The sequence below is a fragment of the Rhopalosiphum maidis genome, chromosome 2 (genome assembly GCF_003676215.2).
Source record: "Rhopalosiphum maidis isolate BTI-1 chromosome 2, ASM367621v3, whole genome shotgun sequence".
NCBI lineage: Eukaryota > Metazoa > Arthropoda > Insecta > Hemiptera > Aphididae > Rhopalosiphum > Rhopalosiphum maidis.
Genome location: NC_040878.1, coordinates 31,717,676 through 31,739,845, shown reverse-complemented (window position 1 = coordinate 31,739,845; position 22,170 = coordinate 31,717,676). Strand labels below are relative to the sequence as shown.

General features: G+C 33.5%; 1 protein-coding gene across 1 annotated transcript; it reads left to right on the top strand.

The window, feature by feature from the left end:
- The first annotated feature begins 8,500 nt into the window (after positions 1-8,500).
- On the top strand, positions 8,501-21,569 carry LOC113554580 (growth arrest-specific protein 1-like). The gene is given in 4 exon segments (XM_026958482.1): positions 8,501-8,875; positions 17,688-18,010; positions 20,051-20,203; positions 20,205-21,569. Coding segments are annotated over 3 exon segments (978 nt in total). The 5' UTR covers positions 8,501-8,875; positions 17,688-17,701; the 3' UTR covers positions 20,721-21,569.
- The last annotated feature ends 601 nt before the right edge of the window (positions 21,570-22,170 follow it).

Genomic DNA, 22,170 nt, shown 5'->3' with positions numbered 1-22,170 from the left:
TATACGCAACTATATTATCGTCATCGCTCACGCCGCACCCCTTATTATTCATATAATCCGGCTATACACGCACAATCACAATGCTGACGTCGACGCCAAAGTGTATTGTTATGTATGTGTGTATAAAAGAAAAAACACATTTCGGTCTTATTATTCTCTTTCTTATTATATAATAATATAATACATCGTGTATAATATATTATCGCGACCGAACACCGAACGACGCGACAAAACACTTTTGTAGGTATAGTATAGGTTGTTAGGTTAGGTGCCCGCGACGGACAGTCACCGCCACCGCTAGCATCCATATAATATATTATATAGGGTGAAAAAATCACATTCAACACACGGCCTTGACTTCGGAGAAGAAACGTTGAAATGTACACATATATTATCCCTCGTGTGTATGTTCTCCTCCTAGAAATGATATTATTGTAATTATATATATATATATATATATACGTACGTTTATATTATATTGCTCAACACTAATATTTCATAAGGTTATTTTATTGACTTGTTTGAAATCACTTCATACCTCGTGCATACGTATTATGTTTACGTATATTATACACCCATTGACCCATTAGGTCAATATTTTTTGTCCTTTGGGGTAGAACTAAGCAATAACGAAACCTTGTAGTGTCATAAAATGATTGTTTATCACATATTTTACTATAATATTATACACAGTATTAATTTATGTCTTTAAAACGAAAATCTATGTAAAATTACAAAATAGTTGTTATAATTTATAATACATCTGTAGTTATAACTTTATAACACGTCGTGAAAAAATGTATTTGGTCATAATATGTTATACATTGTGTTTATGTTAGAACTCAAAATGGTATTCCATGATTACTTCTATTATTAGACTGTTCGAGTATTGGAATCGGATAGTAAATAATATTTTGTACTGCAATATCGATGACTATTCGTTTGTTTCCGTTTTATTTTCAGGATTGAACCAGAATACAATTTTAACATTTGGTAGTCTATAGTACGATTCTAAGGCTCTACCATTGATATATGTTTATAAAATGGTTTGAAAGGTAGGTAAGTAAAAGCAAAACAATATGTACTGCATTCGTAATGCGAATTGTATACGGATATCTTAATTTAGATCTTTATGTTGAATAACATTCTATTGGTATTCCTTTTATAGTTAAGAATAAAAATGATAAACGATTAATGTGTCATATTAACAATAGTGACCGGAGGTGGCTTCTTTACCTTTGTGTAAGTATTTTAGTTTATAAATGTATTTTTAATGGATTACATTTTAAAAGCGTATAGAATAAGTGCGAAACATTTAGGTACGAGGACGCCACCAAGATGTATAGAAAAGATAAATTCGATCGGCTTCCGACAGCACAAGAATAAAAAAAGAAAGGGAAAAAAGTAGCTATAAATCTTTGAAAGTAGGTAAATAAAGAATATTGTGGTAAACGACGACAAGTAATTTTTATTTTTTTATGTTCTGCAAATAAATAATAAATCAATCAACTTAAAACAACTCACGTGATTACTCGATGTATTGTTTATAAATATTATAATAATACTTTGGTTCTTTTTTGATTTGTACAGTGTACTGTTAAATTCTTTTGTTAATCATCCGAGCTGACCGAGCTACGTCAATTAATCCGAAAAGTATAATACTGTCTACGGCACCTGCCCAGTTATCGTTGTGTATACAATAATTAAACGTCCACCTGCAATAGAAAAGATATACCCACTCGATTTTTCGTAGCAACTACGTTACGACTCTTTCAACACGGGATACCTGTTCGGTGTAATAATAATCGTTTCCGGGCGTGTGCATTTAACTGCTATTTATATATTGTCATATTAAGTACAATGTACACACACATAACCTACCTATATACTATTTACGTGCAACCCCTTCGGACGGTATACCGGTATACAATATAATCATTGGATATAATATATTATGCATATTGTATTGCCGAGTAAAAGTAAAACCAAGGCCCTGTTATCCGAACACGTTTTCGTCACCACATCCACCACCGCGGTGGCTGAGGGTTAAAACGCGAGTTTCCAAACCGGCTACTACGAGTCGATATGCCCCTATATGCATATTATATAATGTGTACGTATAGTTGTGCTGTGCAGCGATGTGTGTATTATTATTTATTTTTCTTCGGGTTGGTAACAGCGTCGATTTCGGTTTTCTGTCGCTGCGGCTGCCGTCTTTGCCACCGAGACGCAGCGGGGTGTTAGTGAAAAGGTGATGGCGAACATCACATGTGGATAATGTATACACACAATGCATATATACCTATACAAGCAGCGACCGAGAGAGAAAGGGTGAGCGGGAGAGAGAAGATAATTTAATATATTATACAAAATTTACGAAATCTCGTATAGAAGTCTTTATTATCCCAGTACAGCACGCTAAGCTGTGTTACCCCGAGACTAGGGTGCAACATGTGGGTCAGTTTTCGATTATTCCGCCAGCACGATTTTCTTTTGGCTCTCCGACAATAGTAATAATAATAATAATAATAATAATAATAATAATAATGCATTTTATAAACGCAGCTGTCCGACGGTTTGTATCCCACAGTCTATCTCAACTCCCGCGCGCCCGTTCCACCACCCCCGTCAACGGTTACTCCTGCAGCAACGGGTACGCCTCATGACGGGTGTATAATATAATATAATATTATGTATGTATACAACAATAATAATAATAATAATAATAATACGATCTGCTGCAGCGAGATTATTGCCGCGATAATAATAAGACGTTTCTCGCGATCGTATACATCTCAATTTTTCGTTTATAGCGTCTCATCGAGATTGTATAATGACGACGTTCCGAGCGATCCCGGTTTTTTTTATTCCTCCGACAAAACGTATAAATTTATTCCGAAAACCCTATACAGCACTTTATGCATGTCGGACGCGACGTCATAACGTATCCTTTTTTATTATAGGTACCTAGGTATGCTTATAATATTATACAACTATATATGTGTGTGTATATATATATTATAGAGACGTGTACAACTTGTACGAGTACACCTAATAATATATTCGTATTTTCTACTGTAAGACGTGTGTTCGTTAACGCGGTGGACTCCATTACTGCTTTATCACTATTGGGTTTTATTGGTGAGTGAAACCGAACACAATTAAAAACTCATACATACATAATAATATTTATATTGTATATAGGTACACATATGCATTTATATCTACTGTTAATTACCGAAATATTTTACGTGGTAAAATAAAACGGTATGAGTAATTAATTCTTTTTTCCGTACAGAAAACGCGGAGATTGCACTGTTTTGAATAACTGTTACGTCAGACATGTCACACGTTTGACAAATCTTTTATTTTAACTAGTATATTTGTATATATATCTACCTGACACACATATACCCATACCAAAGTTAAAAATAGATGTAGGAATATAAAAATAATATTATGTAGGTATATCACATGAATACTTTAAAGTTTAAACTCGAAACGAAATAACGTTTATTTGATAAATTGCGCGATAATAACTGACGTTGACTAATTAGTATTTAATTATATACGTCAATAATACTGTTATTTCATTAAATCCATACATCGTCGTAAACACAATTGAATGAATAATGATATCATAGTATATTAGTATGGACCTAATAGATACGCAAGTTGTTTGTGAAAAAGTCACTCTTATTTCTGATTTCTATTATACCTACGTATTTCAGTAATTATAATATATCATAATATTAAGCATATTGAATGCGTATTGGAAATATTTAAGAAGTCAATGCTTCAAAACAAATAAGACAAATTATATTAATGGATTTCAAATGTTATCTGTTATTTTTGAAATTATGTGACATGCGTTTATAAATTATACAACTATATAGGTTAGGTTATATCAACTATATATTATATTTAGTACAAAAATATCGGCTTGTGTAAGTGAATATACAATTTAATATTTTATGCATTATGGTTTCCGTCAGATATTTGTAAAATGCATGCCATACTTAAATAAAATCATATATATATATATATATATATATATATATTACGTCTCTCATGTTTCATACTCGGGTCTCTGGTATACGATGTGGCACTTTAGGTGAGAATAAGAGTGCACACGTGAGAGGCACCAATACATATACTTATATTATAACCTATGGGCATGTAAGCGTACGTTTTCTTCTTAACACACAATGACAGATAAACGATGCCGTCTTTCTGAGAGGATTACCGTCTGTCCACGGCCGTGTAAAAACGTCACGAACACCAAAAATATTACATTATTATAACAACCTTTTTTATAATGTATGGGTCAAGCTTTTCTCTTGTTCAACAAATCGACAAATGATGGCGGTGTTTTTGTCGCTTTAGTATTAAATCTGTTTAAAATTCGCATTATCGGATTTATCGGATTATTGTGCATTCGTTCAATGCCGTGATATATATATATAATAAAACATATATTATTATGTATATTGTGCATATAGCTGATTCAGAAAAATACATATTTATCAAAATATGCTTCGGGTAGTCTATGTAAAAACTAATAACAATGGGTAAATCTGAATACTTGTTAGAATTAAACGCTATTGAGGACTACACCACGCTTGCATGTTTTGTCTGTGTCTTATTAACTTTGTACAACATTATATTAAGTAAATTTCTATCAGCCTAGTTTTAAAGTGAATTATAAAATTTAAAAGTTATAAAATTATCGGTGTTTATTGTTTATGTATGTTTTTGTTTTACAATAAAGTGAGTTATGAGCATTTATAAATCGTAATTCATAAAATTATGAGTTCTGTCTTTCTTAAAAATTTAAATACAAAAATAAAAATAAGTTTGTTAAATAGGGATTTACACTATAATTTTAAAGCTAAAAATAGAAAATAAGTGCAGTCGAAGGAAATTTTGCTATATGTACGTTTGTAAGACGAAGAAAAAAGTTATACGCGTATGACGTCTTCTTGTAAGAGGACGCCATATCCGTTGTGTTGTCTATCTTATTAACGTATATCATAACAATTTTGCGTTCAGTATAGAACACATTTTGTGATGTTAGCTTTAATATTATAGAGTAAATTTACCTATCATCAAATTTAAAGGTAAGAATATTATCTAGAAAATTGCATATGCTTTTATTGATATAATCATTAAAAAATGAGTTATAACTATGTAAAATATTACAACTTTAAAATGATCAGTTATGTTAAATTTACTCTAATATTAAAATATTAAAGCTAACATCACAAAATTTGTTATGCTGAATGCAAATTTGTTATGATATACGTTAGTAAGACAGAGACAACACATTCGGGTATTGGCGTCCTCTTAAATACATAATGATATTGTTCAAAACTTGAACTTCTGTTTAATAATGCAGTAATACATTACGAAATATAGTTAACGTACAAGATATATTATTATGTATAGTTATGTGGTATTATATTTTTTGGAGAAAAATCAATTAAAACTTATATATAAGTAAAATTAAATTGACAAAATGTCAATTTATAAAAGTACATAAAAAATGTAATAATAATGAACCTAAATTATTATAATACTAATAATACTATATTAATACAAAATTATTATTTATTAGGAATACATCTGAAATAATCTATTAAAATGTATCTAATATAAGTTCTTAACTTAACGCAGAAGGCATTATAGTCGTTTGTTATATTATAATATATATTTATATTGTTATGTAGGTCGATATAGATATATTTTGATTTAAACATTTTGTAGATATTAATAAACAGTGGCGGCTCTTAGTAGTTTAGCACAGGAGTGCGATGAAAAAATTTAAGAACAATAATACATCACATAAAAAATTAAAATGATAAAATAATTATACAAAATTAAACACGTCGCGCGTCGTTGCCGTCCGATTTGAGCGACAAAATTCACCGCACATCATAAGCTTCTATACCTATAGTTTATACGGGAAACCGGTATTGTAATGTGCGAATCAAAATGTCGCACAAGCTGCAGCATTGCATAGGCCTATATGATAACATCGCAAGTTCGTAACGATATTCTAATAAATTATAAAAATAATTTTAATAATAATTAAAAATATATTTAATTGTTAATTTGTTAATGTATAATATACTATGCAGTATGCACTAAAATATGTACCTATTTATTTTGTAAATATATTTGTACTATAAATTATTAATTTCTGTAGGGAGTGCGACCGCACCATCGCACATATGCAAGAACCGCCACTGTTAATAAATCAATAAAGTTGTGTTAGGACATAGGTAAATAGGTCAGATAAGTATAATATAATATATTATATATATATATTAATATTATAAGGAATATTTAATAACTAAATTTATAAATTATCAAAATAGTTTTAAGAAATGAAATGAAATGCTATTTTAAAACATTTATATTTTTCATAACAACATTATTTCAAAATGAATAAAAATTAGTCTTAAATTAATTAAAAAGAACAGAATATAATAAAATATCAGTTGTTAAGTATGTGTGGGACGTCAGTTTTGGCAGTAAGACACGAGAGAACGTTAATGGGGATCGATTAGCATACGAATTAGAATCTGTGTAGGCTATATGTAAAAACTATTATCGAAAAATTGATTTGGGCGTCTATTTTATTAAACGGAACGTATAGGACAAGACACAAGTATACTGTTTAATAATGCATGGCAATAAATGCTTGTATAAAATAATAATTTATAAATATAATCTTAACTATAAATTCTAGGCACTTTCAAACCACTCTTGCATCGATGTTGTTGTATTTGAACAAAAATCTTATTGAATATTTTAATACCGTTGAAACGGTAAGCATTTCTAAAAATGTTATAATAACTAATATCATATTATCATTACATAATAAAGCAACAAAATTAACCATAAACATTTGTTTTGATATAGAAACCAACCATAACAAATTATGAGACGTACGGGCAGCGATATTAAAAGAGCATAGACTTTAGGAAATAAAATTATCACCAATTTAAATTGTATTATTCGAAATAGTTTGTATTTATGTATACATTAATCTATGATTTGTTTTGTATATTGTTATTGTTATTATTTATTATTATTAGTAAGTACAAATGTACAATACAAGCTTTCCAATTTACATTTATTAAATTATAATAATTATATTATTATTATATCATACGAGAATCGTCGACTTTAACTTGTATGTAACTTTTTTAAAAGCACTTTATTATCATTTAATGGTTAATATTAGAGATTAGGGATATAAGGTTTTTCGATTGTGATGCGCAAAGCCGCAAACAATATGTTATTATTGTTATTGTTTTTTTTAATTCTAATATTTGAAATGTGTAAAATGGTATTAAATAGAAAAATAAAATATCCTCTTGTTGCGTAATTGTATATTATTTATATATTATTAATTATTATGTTATATACAATTAAGATTTTAATTTTTAAGTATTTTATTACATCATTATATTGTACTGAAAGGAGATAATTATTTTTATTTTTCCATTCCTTATTTTTAATATAATGTTAAACTATTTATATCTATATGTAAGTATAATAAAAATGAGTTTAAAAAAAATAAATATTATTGATCTGAATCACTGGCATCATGACGAATTTTTAGTGATCATATTAGTATTGAATTTAATCTATTTTAATTATTAATTTATATTATTATAGAATTATCTTAGAAAATTTAACGTAGGTATATTATAGGTATTGGGGGAAGGTCTCCTAGATCAGTAGTCAGCAACCGTTTTAGACTTTCGGGCAGCATACACTAATTGAAAAGAGTTTGGGACCAGACAAAAATTTTATATTTTTAAATTATTTACTATGAAAAATAAATACTGTCTAAAACTTTAAAATAATGAAATGTATAAAAAAAAATCGTCATTCTAAAATTTAAAGCTGGCAGTATAATTGTTGTTGGTTGCCGACCACTGTCCTAGATCCCTGTAAGTTATATCTTATATAATATATATATACAACGACCACCAAATGAGGATAATAGTGTATAATATAAAGACGGAAAAGGCGGAGAGAGTATATCGCGATGTGCACGACATGTCGTTCACACGTCATCGTCGCTGTCTGTAAATTTTTGACAAATTTGTTGTCGTCGGCGTCGGCGGCGGTGGAATGACAGCCGTGGCGGCATGCCGCGGTGAAACGTAAAAACGTCTGTCGCCGAACGGGACGATGAGTATAGGACTCTATGAGCAGGAGAAGGACGTGTGGAGAGGGACGAAGTGTTGGTATTACGTCGTTGAGTAGGAACAGCTTGGTGGACGGGGATGAGATTATGAGAAGGATCGAACGCGCAGGATTTTAGTCGTCAACGACTGCGGCGATAGGATGGTAAATCTCGAACGCGATGGGACGACCATGTGGGGAAGGGGCAAACGAACTGGCAGATGTCGGCAGCAGGTACACACACACACGCATATAGTATAAGAAACACACGCACGCACGCACTCGTTCTCCGCGATTCGGTTTTTCGGAGCCAGTCGACAGTCGTCAGCCGTCGACCGTGTGTTTATGTCGTGTGTATCGCATCGAGCTCCACGTCCATCGGAGTACGTTTATCGTGTTTAGTTGATAATAATATCGCACGCCGTTAATCATTTTACTGGCCGAATATTAATCAAAAATCGCGTCAAAGGTCTCTGCGTACCGAACGAGTATAATAAGTGAGAGTGCGGAATTAAATATTAATATTTTCTCACCGCTTGTCATTGTTTTAACATTTTAAATAAAAATAAATTAAAACGCCTATATATTAATAATATACATTTTAAATAAAAAATAAAATCGATTGGAATGATGTAATGACAGAACTCTCTCGTTCGATTTGAATATTATTGTGAGTACTCATATACATATTAATATATTATATACTTTAACCTAATTGATCGTTAATTATTATTATTTAATATTTAATTAACATTTAACAACATGTGTGTCGGATATTCGGGCGCGTGCGTGCAAAGTTAGATACCGCGGGTCTGACTCTGAGTAACTACTGATCAGTCTAGTCGTTTGTAAAGGTTTTGTCCTTATTTCGTTGTGTATAGGAATTAAGTTGTTATTACAACGTCTAACGCGGAGGTACTGATTAATATTAAATCTACTCCGCAAAGCCGACTGCGGGCGACGCGTTCGGGATTGTGTTATTTTTAAACGAAATCCTGCAGATGCGAGACGCGCAATGTTTCCGGGGCAATTATATATAATATTGTGGCAGTATGCGTTTTACGACTGAGCCGGCGGTCGTGTCCCGAAAAAAGAAAAAAAAACATTTCCGGTCCGACGCGGGTTTTGGCGGGCAAACTGACGATTACGGCGGGACTTGAAGTACCTACCTAATTATAATTACCGCTAGACATCTACATTATATTGTATCGAAATAAAATCGTTTGTCGCCAAATCGCGATTAGTCTGCACTGACGACTCTTTCTTTCCGTCCACATCCAATTTAAACCTATCGGCGATATGACCTGCGTTTCTATACGTTATTAACCGTAGGTAAAGGTACGTATTATGCTTATATTGTATGTACATATTTATACATATAGGTGTATGTGAAACAGCGGCGGGTCTGCCGCGAGGTTGACGGTTTTACGATTCTCGGACCGTACCCGTCCCCCCGACTATCATTATTCCATTATTCAAACGACACTGCGCACACTTCCTTTGAATTTTACAAAATGCATTCCGTATAACGGGGGGGTGTATGTATAGATGAAAATACCGAATTTAATGATTCCTCCACCACCCACCCCGCGGTTGTTATTGTTGTGAACACGAAAAATAGATTACGACCGTCATTCTCCGTTGTCGTGGATACTCTACGCGTGTACTAGTGGCGGGATTTAATATTAGATACATAATAATATAAGGCGCATGAGGTACCACGACGATAGTATAATAAAAACACCGTTTAATGAACCTATTCGAAGAGTGTATAAAATATTTTTATAGCCGCGCGGAGCTCCTCCTAATTGCGTACATTTGTACCGATGTATTATACTATTTAGGTTTACCCACTAACAATCGTTAACCGTCAATCACGATAAGTCTATCTGACCAATATTCTAAAAACATTAAAACATTGTAGAGTATAACGTTGCCGCGGACCAACGTGTGTAGATATCGTATAATCACAACAATAATCGAGTAATTTATTTGATATCGCTAAATATTTTATTGTACGTATCGCGAGGTATCTTTAAATTGTATACGCAACGTATGCATCGTATAATAATACCAATATTATAACCATGTCAGACGAAATGCATCTAATGTTTTCAAATATCTAATTATATTGAAGACGACACACTTTAATTAGTATTTTGAATTGAACGTCAAGAAAAAAATAAAAAAACCTATAGTAATTTATTCGGGTTTGAGTTTATCGTGTTTATATTATTATGTATGTATAACGAAAGACCATATATTATTCGAAGGTTGGTTTTTTGAAAAATTCTGAAACTTGTTTCTAGTCTAAACGATTTTTGTCGATATGTTATATACAATATACGTGCTATTACTATATAATATAATATAGTATATATGTATACGAATAATACCTACCTATACCACGACTATAACTGCCTGCCACGGATCTATGATCACTGTAATAATATAATATTATAGAACCTGTTCCGAAGTCCGTCTCGAACTGTGTATAGGCTCGTAGATGTCAAAAACAAAACGATTCCGCGTGTATGCATCAAAAACAAATCCCGGTGCCACTGACTTGTGTGATGCCGATTATTTGAAACATTTAAATAATAGATATTTTCTAAGTATACATTGCGTACGATTATTCGAATAGTCAGACACTCAGACTACGCCATTACGAAAAAAAATGTTTTTCTGTTCTCGTGGTAATTTCATTAAATGTCTACGAATTGGTACGGAGAGTATATGAGAATTATAATGTACGCGTTTCGCGTTTATTGCGGAATCGGTGGACTACTACACTTGTTTACGCTTATTAGTTAAACGTTCAAAAATTCAGTAGATACTTACGATATACGAAACACGCACATTGAGCGATTTTCCAGAGTATACGTGATATCTGATAACCATTTGGAATAAGAGATCAGCCTTAAATCCGTCCGATGCGGAAATAATTATTGGCCGGTTTCAAACTCGTATCCATTCCACTGCACTTGCGTATTGTATATGTTATATTAGTTTATTATGCAGGTATACCTACCAGTGTAATCAATTTTACGACCCTTCGTGTGGTGTCCACGTTTCAGCAAATTGGTAATAGTTATAATGTTATATTTGGAAATTATAACCAGTCTGAATGAACCGTCAATAAGTACGATGCGTGCAAAACGTATAATTTTTTGTTATTTCGAAAACGGCCGCCGCGAGCGACGCATATATTCTATGGCAAATCATACCTTGAGAAATATAAAGATTTTTTCAATTTTAAAAACAATTATTGATAATCATAGAGAAGTATAAAATAGGATATCTTCAAACGTTAAAAAATAAAATTGAAAAATTCTTTGTATTTCCAAATACAACAGAATCATTCTGTATTATATGCTTAAATGTGTTATATATTTACATAGGTTTAAAATATTCGCTGCAGTTTTCACTCTCTCAGCTAGCTGCACATGAAAACATTGCAATTCGTGTCCGGTCGAACACTGCAAAAGTTTGAAGTAGAATATCGTTTAAATTTTGAACTTAATAATATAAATAATATGCATAATACGTTACAGGGCATGTTACCGATTACACACGATCATTGTGTAGAACTAGGTTTGACTATAGTTATTGACGCTGATTATTTACTAATCGTACTCAATAAAGCGGAAAAGCGTTATTTTATTCAGACTTTTACCATAAAAACTTTTTGTAAATCGTAATTACCATATTGTAATGTAGACAATATTATATTGCGCGATATTATATAATGTAGTCGACGAGAGCCGATCGAAACATAAAACTGCAGCAGCCGTCGTCGTAAACGATGCTGTTTTTTTCGGGACACGGTTTTTTTTATCCGACGTGATCTTTTCATTCCCCGATCGTTCTTGCCCGCACTCAAAGGCCCCCCTCGCCACCCGGTATTGTCCCTCCGCGCGTAATCCGAGACGGATTACCGCGCACCGTGTTATACGTATACACTACGTACATTGTGGCTGGGGCTGCCCGGAGGGGTGACAGGTGAAAAGGTCTGACAGCTCTGCACGACCATGGTATATAATATAAGTACACACATATGGGTATACGACGGTTGAATGCGCGCGCCGTGTTGTGTGCCACCTGTGTACTCTGTGCATTGCAGGTCGTTTCTTTTCTCTCGGACGTTCGGCGGGCGGTTTTTATATTTTTCGCACACAACCCGGGCGCGCGGCTGCAGAGACGTCTTCGTGGGAGAATGGAAGATTATATATATTATATTATAACGACTGTGACGTGACAGCTCCGTCCCTTCCCCTTGCTCACCGCCCTCTTTCTTAGGATTTTTTCCTTTCAGTTGTATTGTTTCTTCGACCAAATCCATCTTTTAGCCCATAAACGTACACGCTACACGCATATTATAAAATGCGCAGCTCTATTTGTCAAATAATATTTCGCCAAGACGGTAGCGTAAAATTTATATAAGAATTAATATCCGCAGCGTGTTCAAACGATGTTTTCTATTGTTTCTCAGAGATTTAAATGAAGTCTTTGTACCTATTCATACATGAATATAATGTTCATTGTGTGGATCCTGTAGTTTTTAATAATTAAAATCACATAAATTGTAATAATGCCAAGACTATTTAAAATATTCTATTAATAAATTTAAAAATTTTAATTTTATAAAAACATTTAATAATATTTATATCACTATAGTAGTAATTATTGTTCTCCGAAGATTGATTTTTAAATATGTAGATAATTTATTTAAATAAAAAATGGAAAATACTGACATAAACACTAAAAAAATATTTTTAAATTAAAAGGGAGGTACCTACACAGGATAGTTTTATAATAAATTATATCGAATTAATTCAAATTTTATTTTTATGTTCAAATCATATTTTATTGTTTTTTAGTATAGGATTTGTTTAACGTTTAATATCAAAGGTAATATCAATAAAAGTTATTATATTGTGTAATAAAATCCTGTCATAAAACCGTAAAAACGTTTTTAATATACATAAACAATTTTGACGCCGTTGATCCATTGTATGCAAAATAACACCGTGAGATTTTACCGTATGTATTAATAAAATACGTAGGTACAGTAGACTCGATGACATAAATTATGCGGGCTTTGATTTGATTTTGTGAATTTTTAATAGCTAGTTTTATAATCAGAATCCTTTAGACGTCGCCCGTATGGTATATAAGGTTTCCATCGGGTGGATCGGCGGCGCAGTTTCAATGTAATATTACGAACGGAAAAAACAATTAAAGGATTAAACCGTTTTGATTATTTTCGGATCATAAAAATTCGTTGATAATTTTTTCATCGTAGGTTTTGCGGTACACCGTGAATTAAAAACAACTTAAATCAAGCACATCGTATAAATTTTATATTAAACGGCCCTACGCATGTATAGCCGCACAGCTGGTGTATATTTTTATGTTGTGTTCATAATTTTTTATATACCCATTGTATATCGTAACAAACATACGAGTGCTTGCGTTATTTTATAACGTTTTATGACTGCAAACATTTTGACGAACTTCTGAGTCTCGCACCTGCAGTATAAACTACACAACATAGGTATAAGTAATATAGTGTTCGTATTGTAGCCTATATGACCGCATATAGGTGCCGTTATAATATTTTTATAATTATTCTACATTCGAGTTTCGCCGAACGTTGAAAACCGTCGAGAGAAAGCGACCAGCCGTCGTGTAAAAATGACACTCTAATTATTGCGATTACGTCATAATTTATTAATTTGTATACATTAAAATCGCCAATAGGTATAGGTCATGTACGGAATATGTATTTATTTCTGTGTAGAAAACTAGAAAGGGATATTGTCGTGAAAATCCCAACGGGAATGTCGGTCTTTGAGAGAGAAAAGTTTTTCGGGAGAAAAAAATGTTTAGAGAGTTTGGACCCGGAAAACTACACTGTCCTCTGAATACGAACGGCCGACAGAATTTTTATGGGACGCTTATCGTCATATGACGAGTTTTCAAACTCGTGTGTATCAACTCGAACGTTGTCATTTGCATAGTTACTAGTTAGGTATACAAGTAATAAGTACTATGTACTATCAAGCGTGATTCGCATCTCCGCCACGCGGGAATTGCCGGTAACCGTGCGCGATGCGTATTCATGATAATATATGTAATATTAAAAAGTACAATATATATATTATTATACACGAGTAATATCCACAGTACCTATATATATATAATATATATATACTAATATACTTATAATATATTTTATACGATAAATACGAGTCGGATGCCGAGACGGGTCGCGTGCGCACTGCTGATATAGGAGGTACTCGACGGAAAAAAAAAATGTGTGTATATTATACGAAAACAAACAAATAATGTGATAATAATAATATTATATATTTAGGTCCGCCCCCGCGCTCGACTGCATAATATTGTGCTGGCCGTCGCGGCGTGCGTGATGTTGTGTATTCGATTTCACCGCGCGTGTAGTGTTTGCTCAGTAGTGTGTATATATATGTAGGTACTATATACACATCACATCTCATACGTATAACACGCGGTAGTGCCCCTATGTACACACTACTGTCCTACGTGTGTGCACAAGTCAAACAAATTAAACGGATATAATATAATACGCATACACACGTGTATTATATATATATATTAATATACGTAATAACGTCATGATTTGGAAAGATAAATCCTCCTCATCCTCTCGTCCGTTCACTCCTCGAATATAATATAATATTTCAGCCCTCGTCCAGCTGCCGATGCCTATATATATATATATATACAATATAGGATATTGTATAAATAATAAATATGTACACACACGGCTCACGACAATAATAATAATAATAATAATTCAGGTAGCAGTCGACGAGAAACGGGATGCGCGACACGCACTGCACAATGGCGTCTGGCAGACAATACGTGAATAATAAAACTCGCGCGCGTCCATCTCGCACGTATTCCTACACGAACGCGTAGTAGTGCATCTATAGAAATGCGCGCGCGCGCGGGTTGGCATGCAGTACAATGGCTATCAATTTTTCGTCGAAGAAGACGAAATTAAATTGTACACGCATTTTTATTTTATTATTATAACGAACGTAAAGTTATTGTCGCGTAGTAAGGTGGTGTCGTTTTGGAGAATGTAAAAATTTTAGATTTACGGTGGGAGGGAGGGTAGAATGTCTTTTATTCAGTGCCATTGTATTGAACGTCCGATATAATCGAGTTATGATAAAAGAGCTTTATCAAAAAAAAAAAAAAAAATTGTTTTATTTAGGAAAGAGTATAATAATATAATAATATCATGAGTATTTTACCTTATTCAGTTCGATCGAATCTGCTGTAAAATGTTCTGCTTCATTATGGTCCATATAATTTGTTTGACTACTTGCAATTAATTAGTTAATTTTAATCTTAAAATAATCTAATTGGTTGGTTTTGGTGCTATATATTTTATACCTAAATATGCGAATCATACCATTCATACATGTATTATATACAGCGAGACCGATTTCGAGATTTCCAGAGACTAGAGAAACTGAAGCATCGCGATTTACGGATTAAACTGTAAATACATCAACAGACTACTTTGCTGGAGTCAATAACAAAGTGGCAGATTGACCATTGTACTCATACGAATGAATTTAAAAATCGAGAAAAAAACATTTAATTGTATATATTATATTATTATACATTATATTGAAGTTGCCAGCTTCAGATTTATGTTCATGATGGAAAATCCATCTTGACCAATCGCATGCCGATTTCATAACATAATTATATTTACGACCGTGTATATATTATAAATGTTGTGTATCTGTAGTCGATGTTTTGTAATTAATGCGCGTGAGTTTCGATTTACGATCGATTTGACATTGATTGCCGTCGTGCGCAGCGTCGATGAGAGCGCGGTTGGCATTTTTATCGATTTCGTGAATTTTTTTCATTCGTTCGACGATGATACCGATTTCGGACCGTCTTTTTTTCTCGTGTGTGTTGTGCGAGACTGAACTAATAAACCGCCTAATATAGAGCGTATACATATACTACGTCTGTATAATAAAATAATAACGTTTTCGTGACTTACGTGCGCGCCTTGGCCGGCCGTGCGGTAGGTAAACTAAACGAACGTTCCGAAGTCGTTTAGTTTCTTTTCTTTTCCGTATGTGACACATTTTTACATTTGGTATCGCTTAATACTGTTTTCGCACTAAAAATTTTTGAAATTGAACAACATATCTATGATCATTATCCAGTATATTATGAGGCTTACAACTCCGTACGCTGCGAATAGCCTAAATATCATGAGTTACCAGTTAATATTTTTGAAGGGCTATTCCAGAAATTTATGAAGTTTTCGTGGTCTATCAAAACATAAAGTACATGTTTATCCAAAACGAGTTTAGGCAAAATTTTTAAAAATCAAATTAGAATAATGAAAACCTTTTTTAGTTCTCAGTTAACAAAAAAAAAAAAATAATAATTTTAAAAATAAATTTTCTCCCTGCGGGCTGGATTAAGTTCGTAATGTGGGCCACTATTTGATGACTCTGGGCATATACACTCGCGTATATAGATATTAATAAAAGACCTAATAAAAACATAATAGTCTGTTTTTTTAAATAAGTCGGCTAAATCCTATAATCCTACTAATCCTATATTGCCTGACCACATACATGATGCATATAACTTTTAACACGGTACATTGGTTAGGATATTAATTATTTACGTTGTAAGAAGCTGGTTATTAATATAGGTTTCGGGTCGTCTTAATTCGTATGTGTCGTGCGCCGACTATAAAACAGCCGATGCAGCATAAAATAAATGAGACGTCTCAAATTCGATGTTAACGAACAATATTTTTAACTGAAATTGTATAGATATAATAGGTGGTATCAATGGGATAATATATATATACCTATATTCTCACCTCTACGTTTGGTAATAAGTCATTTCATTTTAATATTTAAGCTTATCACACAAAATTGATTTTACTGGACAAACATTTGCATGTTATACATTTGTAAGACAAATAGAACACTTGTCTCTTTGACGCGTCCTCAAGTATAATACCTTGTTAAATATTTTTTTCTCGTCAATATTTATATCGTACCTGCACAATCTCTAATCGTTTTACGCATATTTGTTCACGAACATTATACAGACAGTGTTATTACAATTTCGATAAAATTTATTTTTAGCTACTACAGCGGTATTTATAAATATTGCAAACGTACCTATATAATAATAGTGGGAATTTTTCCGAGTCGCGATTGAAAACGTTTTATTATCTGCCCGCGCAACGAAGGAAAATGTATTTACCTTATTCGACACCCTTATGCTTATAAATGTTCATTTTAATCGCACCACCGATACAAAAAAAAAAAAAATGCGATTCAATAATAATAATGACTAAAAATAAAGTGCAATGCTACAGCAGCGAACTCTAATACACATTTTACTGATCATTTACGATTCGTTTATGTGCGCAGGAACATTGGTGAAGATGACTACAAACGTCATTACCACCATTTCGATGGTCGCTTTGCTGCTGTCGGGCATGGTGTCGTTGGCACTGTGCAACGGGGAAAGACTGGTGGATAACAGCGCCGTGGCCGTGGCCGACAATCAGCAGGTGATGTGCGAAGACGTACGAATAAAGTGTGCGATGGGATTGGGCTGTTCGACGGCGTTAACACATTACTTCGCCAAGTGTGATAGGATCCTCCAGACGGACTCGACCACGTGCCCCGAATCGTGTCTGTATGCGCTAGTCGCACTCACATCCACCGAGGACGGCAAGCGGATGATGGACGTGAGTATACATTATACATTAATCTTTCTGCAGTTTTATACAATTTAAATAAATCAATGAATAATGATGACGAAATATTTATAAAAAAGTTATAATTTCTATGAGGAAATAATTATAGTGTTTACCTTCCTTTTTTTTTGTCAATATTGCACTACATCATACTATGGTAATACGCAAAACATAACATTCGTACAAGATATTGCAGTGTTGGAAAACATTTTAATTCTTTCTATACGAAGTATCGAAAAATTCACGCAAATCCATTAATTCACTGTTCCAATTATTATGTAACAAGTGATAATGCTGCACATGTAACGAATAACATTTTCAAATATTGTTTCAATATTTTTCGCGTATTAAGGTCAAAATTGAAGTGCTTATATTACAATATCGTCTTCGTTTAAACCACTGCAGCGAATTTGTCTCGAACCTAACGCAAAAATAATATACGCTTTTGAGCGAATATTGTGTGGGTAGATTTGATATTTTATGCGTACTGTCGTCACGGGAACAACGCTAAAATACGACATTGTATTTTTTCTTATACACCATATATGTGGTCATATATATATATATATATATATACATACATACATACATACCATACATACGAAACTACGCGGTGTTCGTTAAAGTCACCGGTGAAGTCTTATTTATTTTAAAGCCGTATTGGTATATTATTATAGTTGTTTGTTCATGCTGTACCTACTACGTGTTTGCGTTCCGGCGTTCGAATCGCAATAAAAAAAAATAAACATGCGAATAATTTAACGTCAACCGGGATTCAGATGTTTTCGAAACAGAAATTTTAATTGGGCGAGAGAAAAAAAAATAGTTCAATGAAATTGTATTGTCGAGTTCGTAATTGCGGGGTACGAAACCCGTCGCCGCGATTCTCGTGAAATATGTTTGAAAACTCAATTAAAAAAAAAAAAGTAAGCGCACCGCCACATTATAGTATGCGCGCTTTTAGCCTCTGGGGTCGATTATCTTCGAGAGGGGGTATGATTTATGGCGATTAACACACCCGTCCATGTACATTATTGTATATATTATTATATTATATGTTTATATGTGCTGCAGCGGTATATCGACAATTTAGAAGCGTAAAAATTCTACAGAAAAAAAATCTGCTTAAACATTCCACCGAACTCTGTAATATGTATATCTAATACACATTATGATTATATATTTTGTTTTCGTGAGTATTACTTTAGTAAAAAAATCAATAATTTCATAAAATAGCATTTTAACTTTAATAAATAGCACTGTCGTCACAATATAGACAGTTTTACATAATAAATTATCACTCTTTAGGAGTATAATATAATTTTATCTTAAGCTTAAACAACTGTGAAACAAATGCGACCTCGTTATAATTCCAAACGTACATGATATTATTACAAACAGGATAATTTACCGAGTGCATGAATGACTCTATACAACAGCTATATGGTAGTGTAAACATGGTATAAATTAAAAAGCCTTCAGTTCTGCTCGTAATATATTGTAATATTATATATAACCATAACCTAACTCACGACATTGTATTGTACATACCAGTAGTGTATTCGGAAGGGGGGGAGGATGATATTTATATAAGCTATCGGGTAATTATTAAAAAATAATTTGAAAATCTATCATACTTTATCTACCTTATTCCGTTTACGGATATAATAAATACCTATAGTGGCATTTTTCGAATACACAAAAATATTCCAAAAAAAATTACATTTCTCGTCGGGGGATTTCATGATTTTTATTTGGAAAATATTAAAACCAATATCCATAAAATACTATTTTTCATAAAAATTATAGATACTTGTATGTAATGATGACAATAAAGTCTGTCAGAAAATAATTATGTCGAGCAAATCGAGAACATTTTTTTTTGACTTATTGATAAAGTGTTTACCATTATTGTCACATATGTACATGCAGAATGAATAAACAGTGATCCACGAATATCTCTAGCAATACATTACTATATTGAAATACATAACACAGTCGTATAATATTATAACATACGGATTTTTACAGTGCAAATGCCGGGATCGCTACTGTGAGGAGATGAAGGCCCGGGCGGAAATATGTCGGCCGTTTGTGTTGGAGGCGTCCAAGAACGAGACAGTGGTGCCATGCGAGCTGGCCCATTGGGTGTGCATGGTGGATCCGGTGTGCACGGCGGCACTAGGGCTATTATCAGACGTACTGCAGACGGATGCTGGTTGGCGTAGCGTGCACGGAGCGGTGCCTCAATTCGGTGGAAATACTGCGGCGACAGGAAAAGGCGGCTAAGATGAATCGGTGCCGGTGCACGGGAAGATCGGCGGTCGAGTGTTTGCGCAACAAGGAGCGTATGGTCAGGTTGTGCTACGGTGGCGAGGCGGATCCGCGACTCCAACAGGAGGGTTCTAGTGGCGGCGGCAATGGCAGCGGCAACAAATCCGGCGGCCGGAAGAACCGGAGGAAGCACCGGCCTAGGATGTTCGACCTGGACCCGGACCGAGCCGAGGTGGAAATGATGATGGCCAATGCGGATTACCAGCCGGACGTCCGGAACAGGTACAACGCTTCGGACGACGTCGGTAGCGACGACGAAGAAGTAGACGAAGAAGAAGATGAAGACGAAGGGTCAGGGTCTGCGACGGGCTTACTACCAGGAGCGATGTTAGTAGCGGCAGCATCCGCTTACTTAGTCACACGATGATCGTCACTTGCAGCGGATCGAGCGTACGCGTGCGGGTACGTGCATTTATTTTTCGGCTGGCCGAAATGCGCTTTTTCCGTTTTTGTTATGTATAATTTTCTCATTATTTTTCGTGTTTTTTTTCTATCATTATTATTTATTCCTAGAACGGATCGACTGAAGCGTACAATTCGTGGGTGCGTTCTTAATCGGACACTCGGGGTTTTACATTTTTTTTTTGTGGGGGGAGGGGTTCTTTTCTTGGATTTAAAAAAATAGGGGTTGAGACGGCGTTAGAACGGCGTTTGTTAACTAATCTATTTACTATTCAGGCTTTTTGCCAGACTGAAATCAAATCGTTTAACCGGAAACCGAATAAGCTCATCGAGTAGGACCCATTCCTACGACACTATACCTACAGCGCGTGCTGCAATGTCGTGTTATCGAATTGTATTTTTCTTGTTCGAAGATTATTATTGTCAGTTCGCATCTTTTATTTATTTATGTTTTTTCGTTCCCGATAACGCGTTCATCAAACTCTATAAAAGGATTGTGATTAAAGACTTTTACTATATAGGTACATATTTATATTACATATAATTTCAGGAGATTATATTGTGTGCATAATATTATGTTAATATTATAATCGCTTTACATTCAGCTGTAACACAGTCATGCAGCGTTTGTATGATATTATTGTAGTTTGTACATATATATTTAACAATAATATAATATGTTAAAAAAATATATTTTTTAGTCTGTGTGTATTATATTATCGATCGATCACTATTTGGTACAAAGTCGTTTTATGTATAGTTTAATTGCCATATATTATGTTTTATGTGTATTGTTTATTTTTTTTTTACTTTACGCTCCATCGTCTGTTATTATTATATATGTAATTAGACATTGTGTAAAAAAATATATTTTTATTTAGTCAAAGAAAAAAAAAATGATTACCAAAAAAAAAAAAAATGGCGTTTATTTTGTCTTTTCTCCAATCGATCTTGATCCGACAATCCTTCTATGCAGCAGTATTGACAATATTATAGTATGATATTATACGTTTTTAAAATGGACGAGATACAGCTGCGAAAATTGTTAAGTTTAAACGATCGTCGTCGTGCTACAATGTTGTTATATCTATTGCACGATAATAAATTCAATTAGCACGTGAAATAAATGACAAGTGAGCTCCTGTTTTTATTTACAACGCGTTGTATAATGGGTTTCCTCATTTTCGACCCTGAGCCGGTCGTAAAGACCGAAGACGCCACGAAAACGATAATTTTATAATAATATATAATTGGAAACGACGATATGTCCAACACGATAACCACCGGTAATCCCCCGCGGGTCTGTTATTTTCGTTATTGATCTCCGGTGGTCTAAAGGATTAAAGGATTATACGACGTAAACGTCCGGAAGACATGAAACGGCGTCTGACTAAATCGTAAATTCACCGAATGGC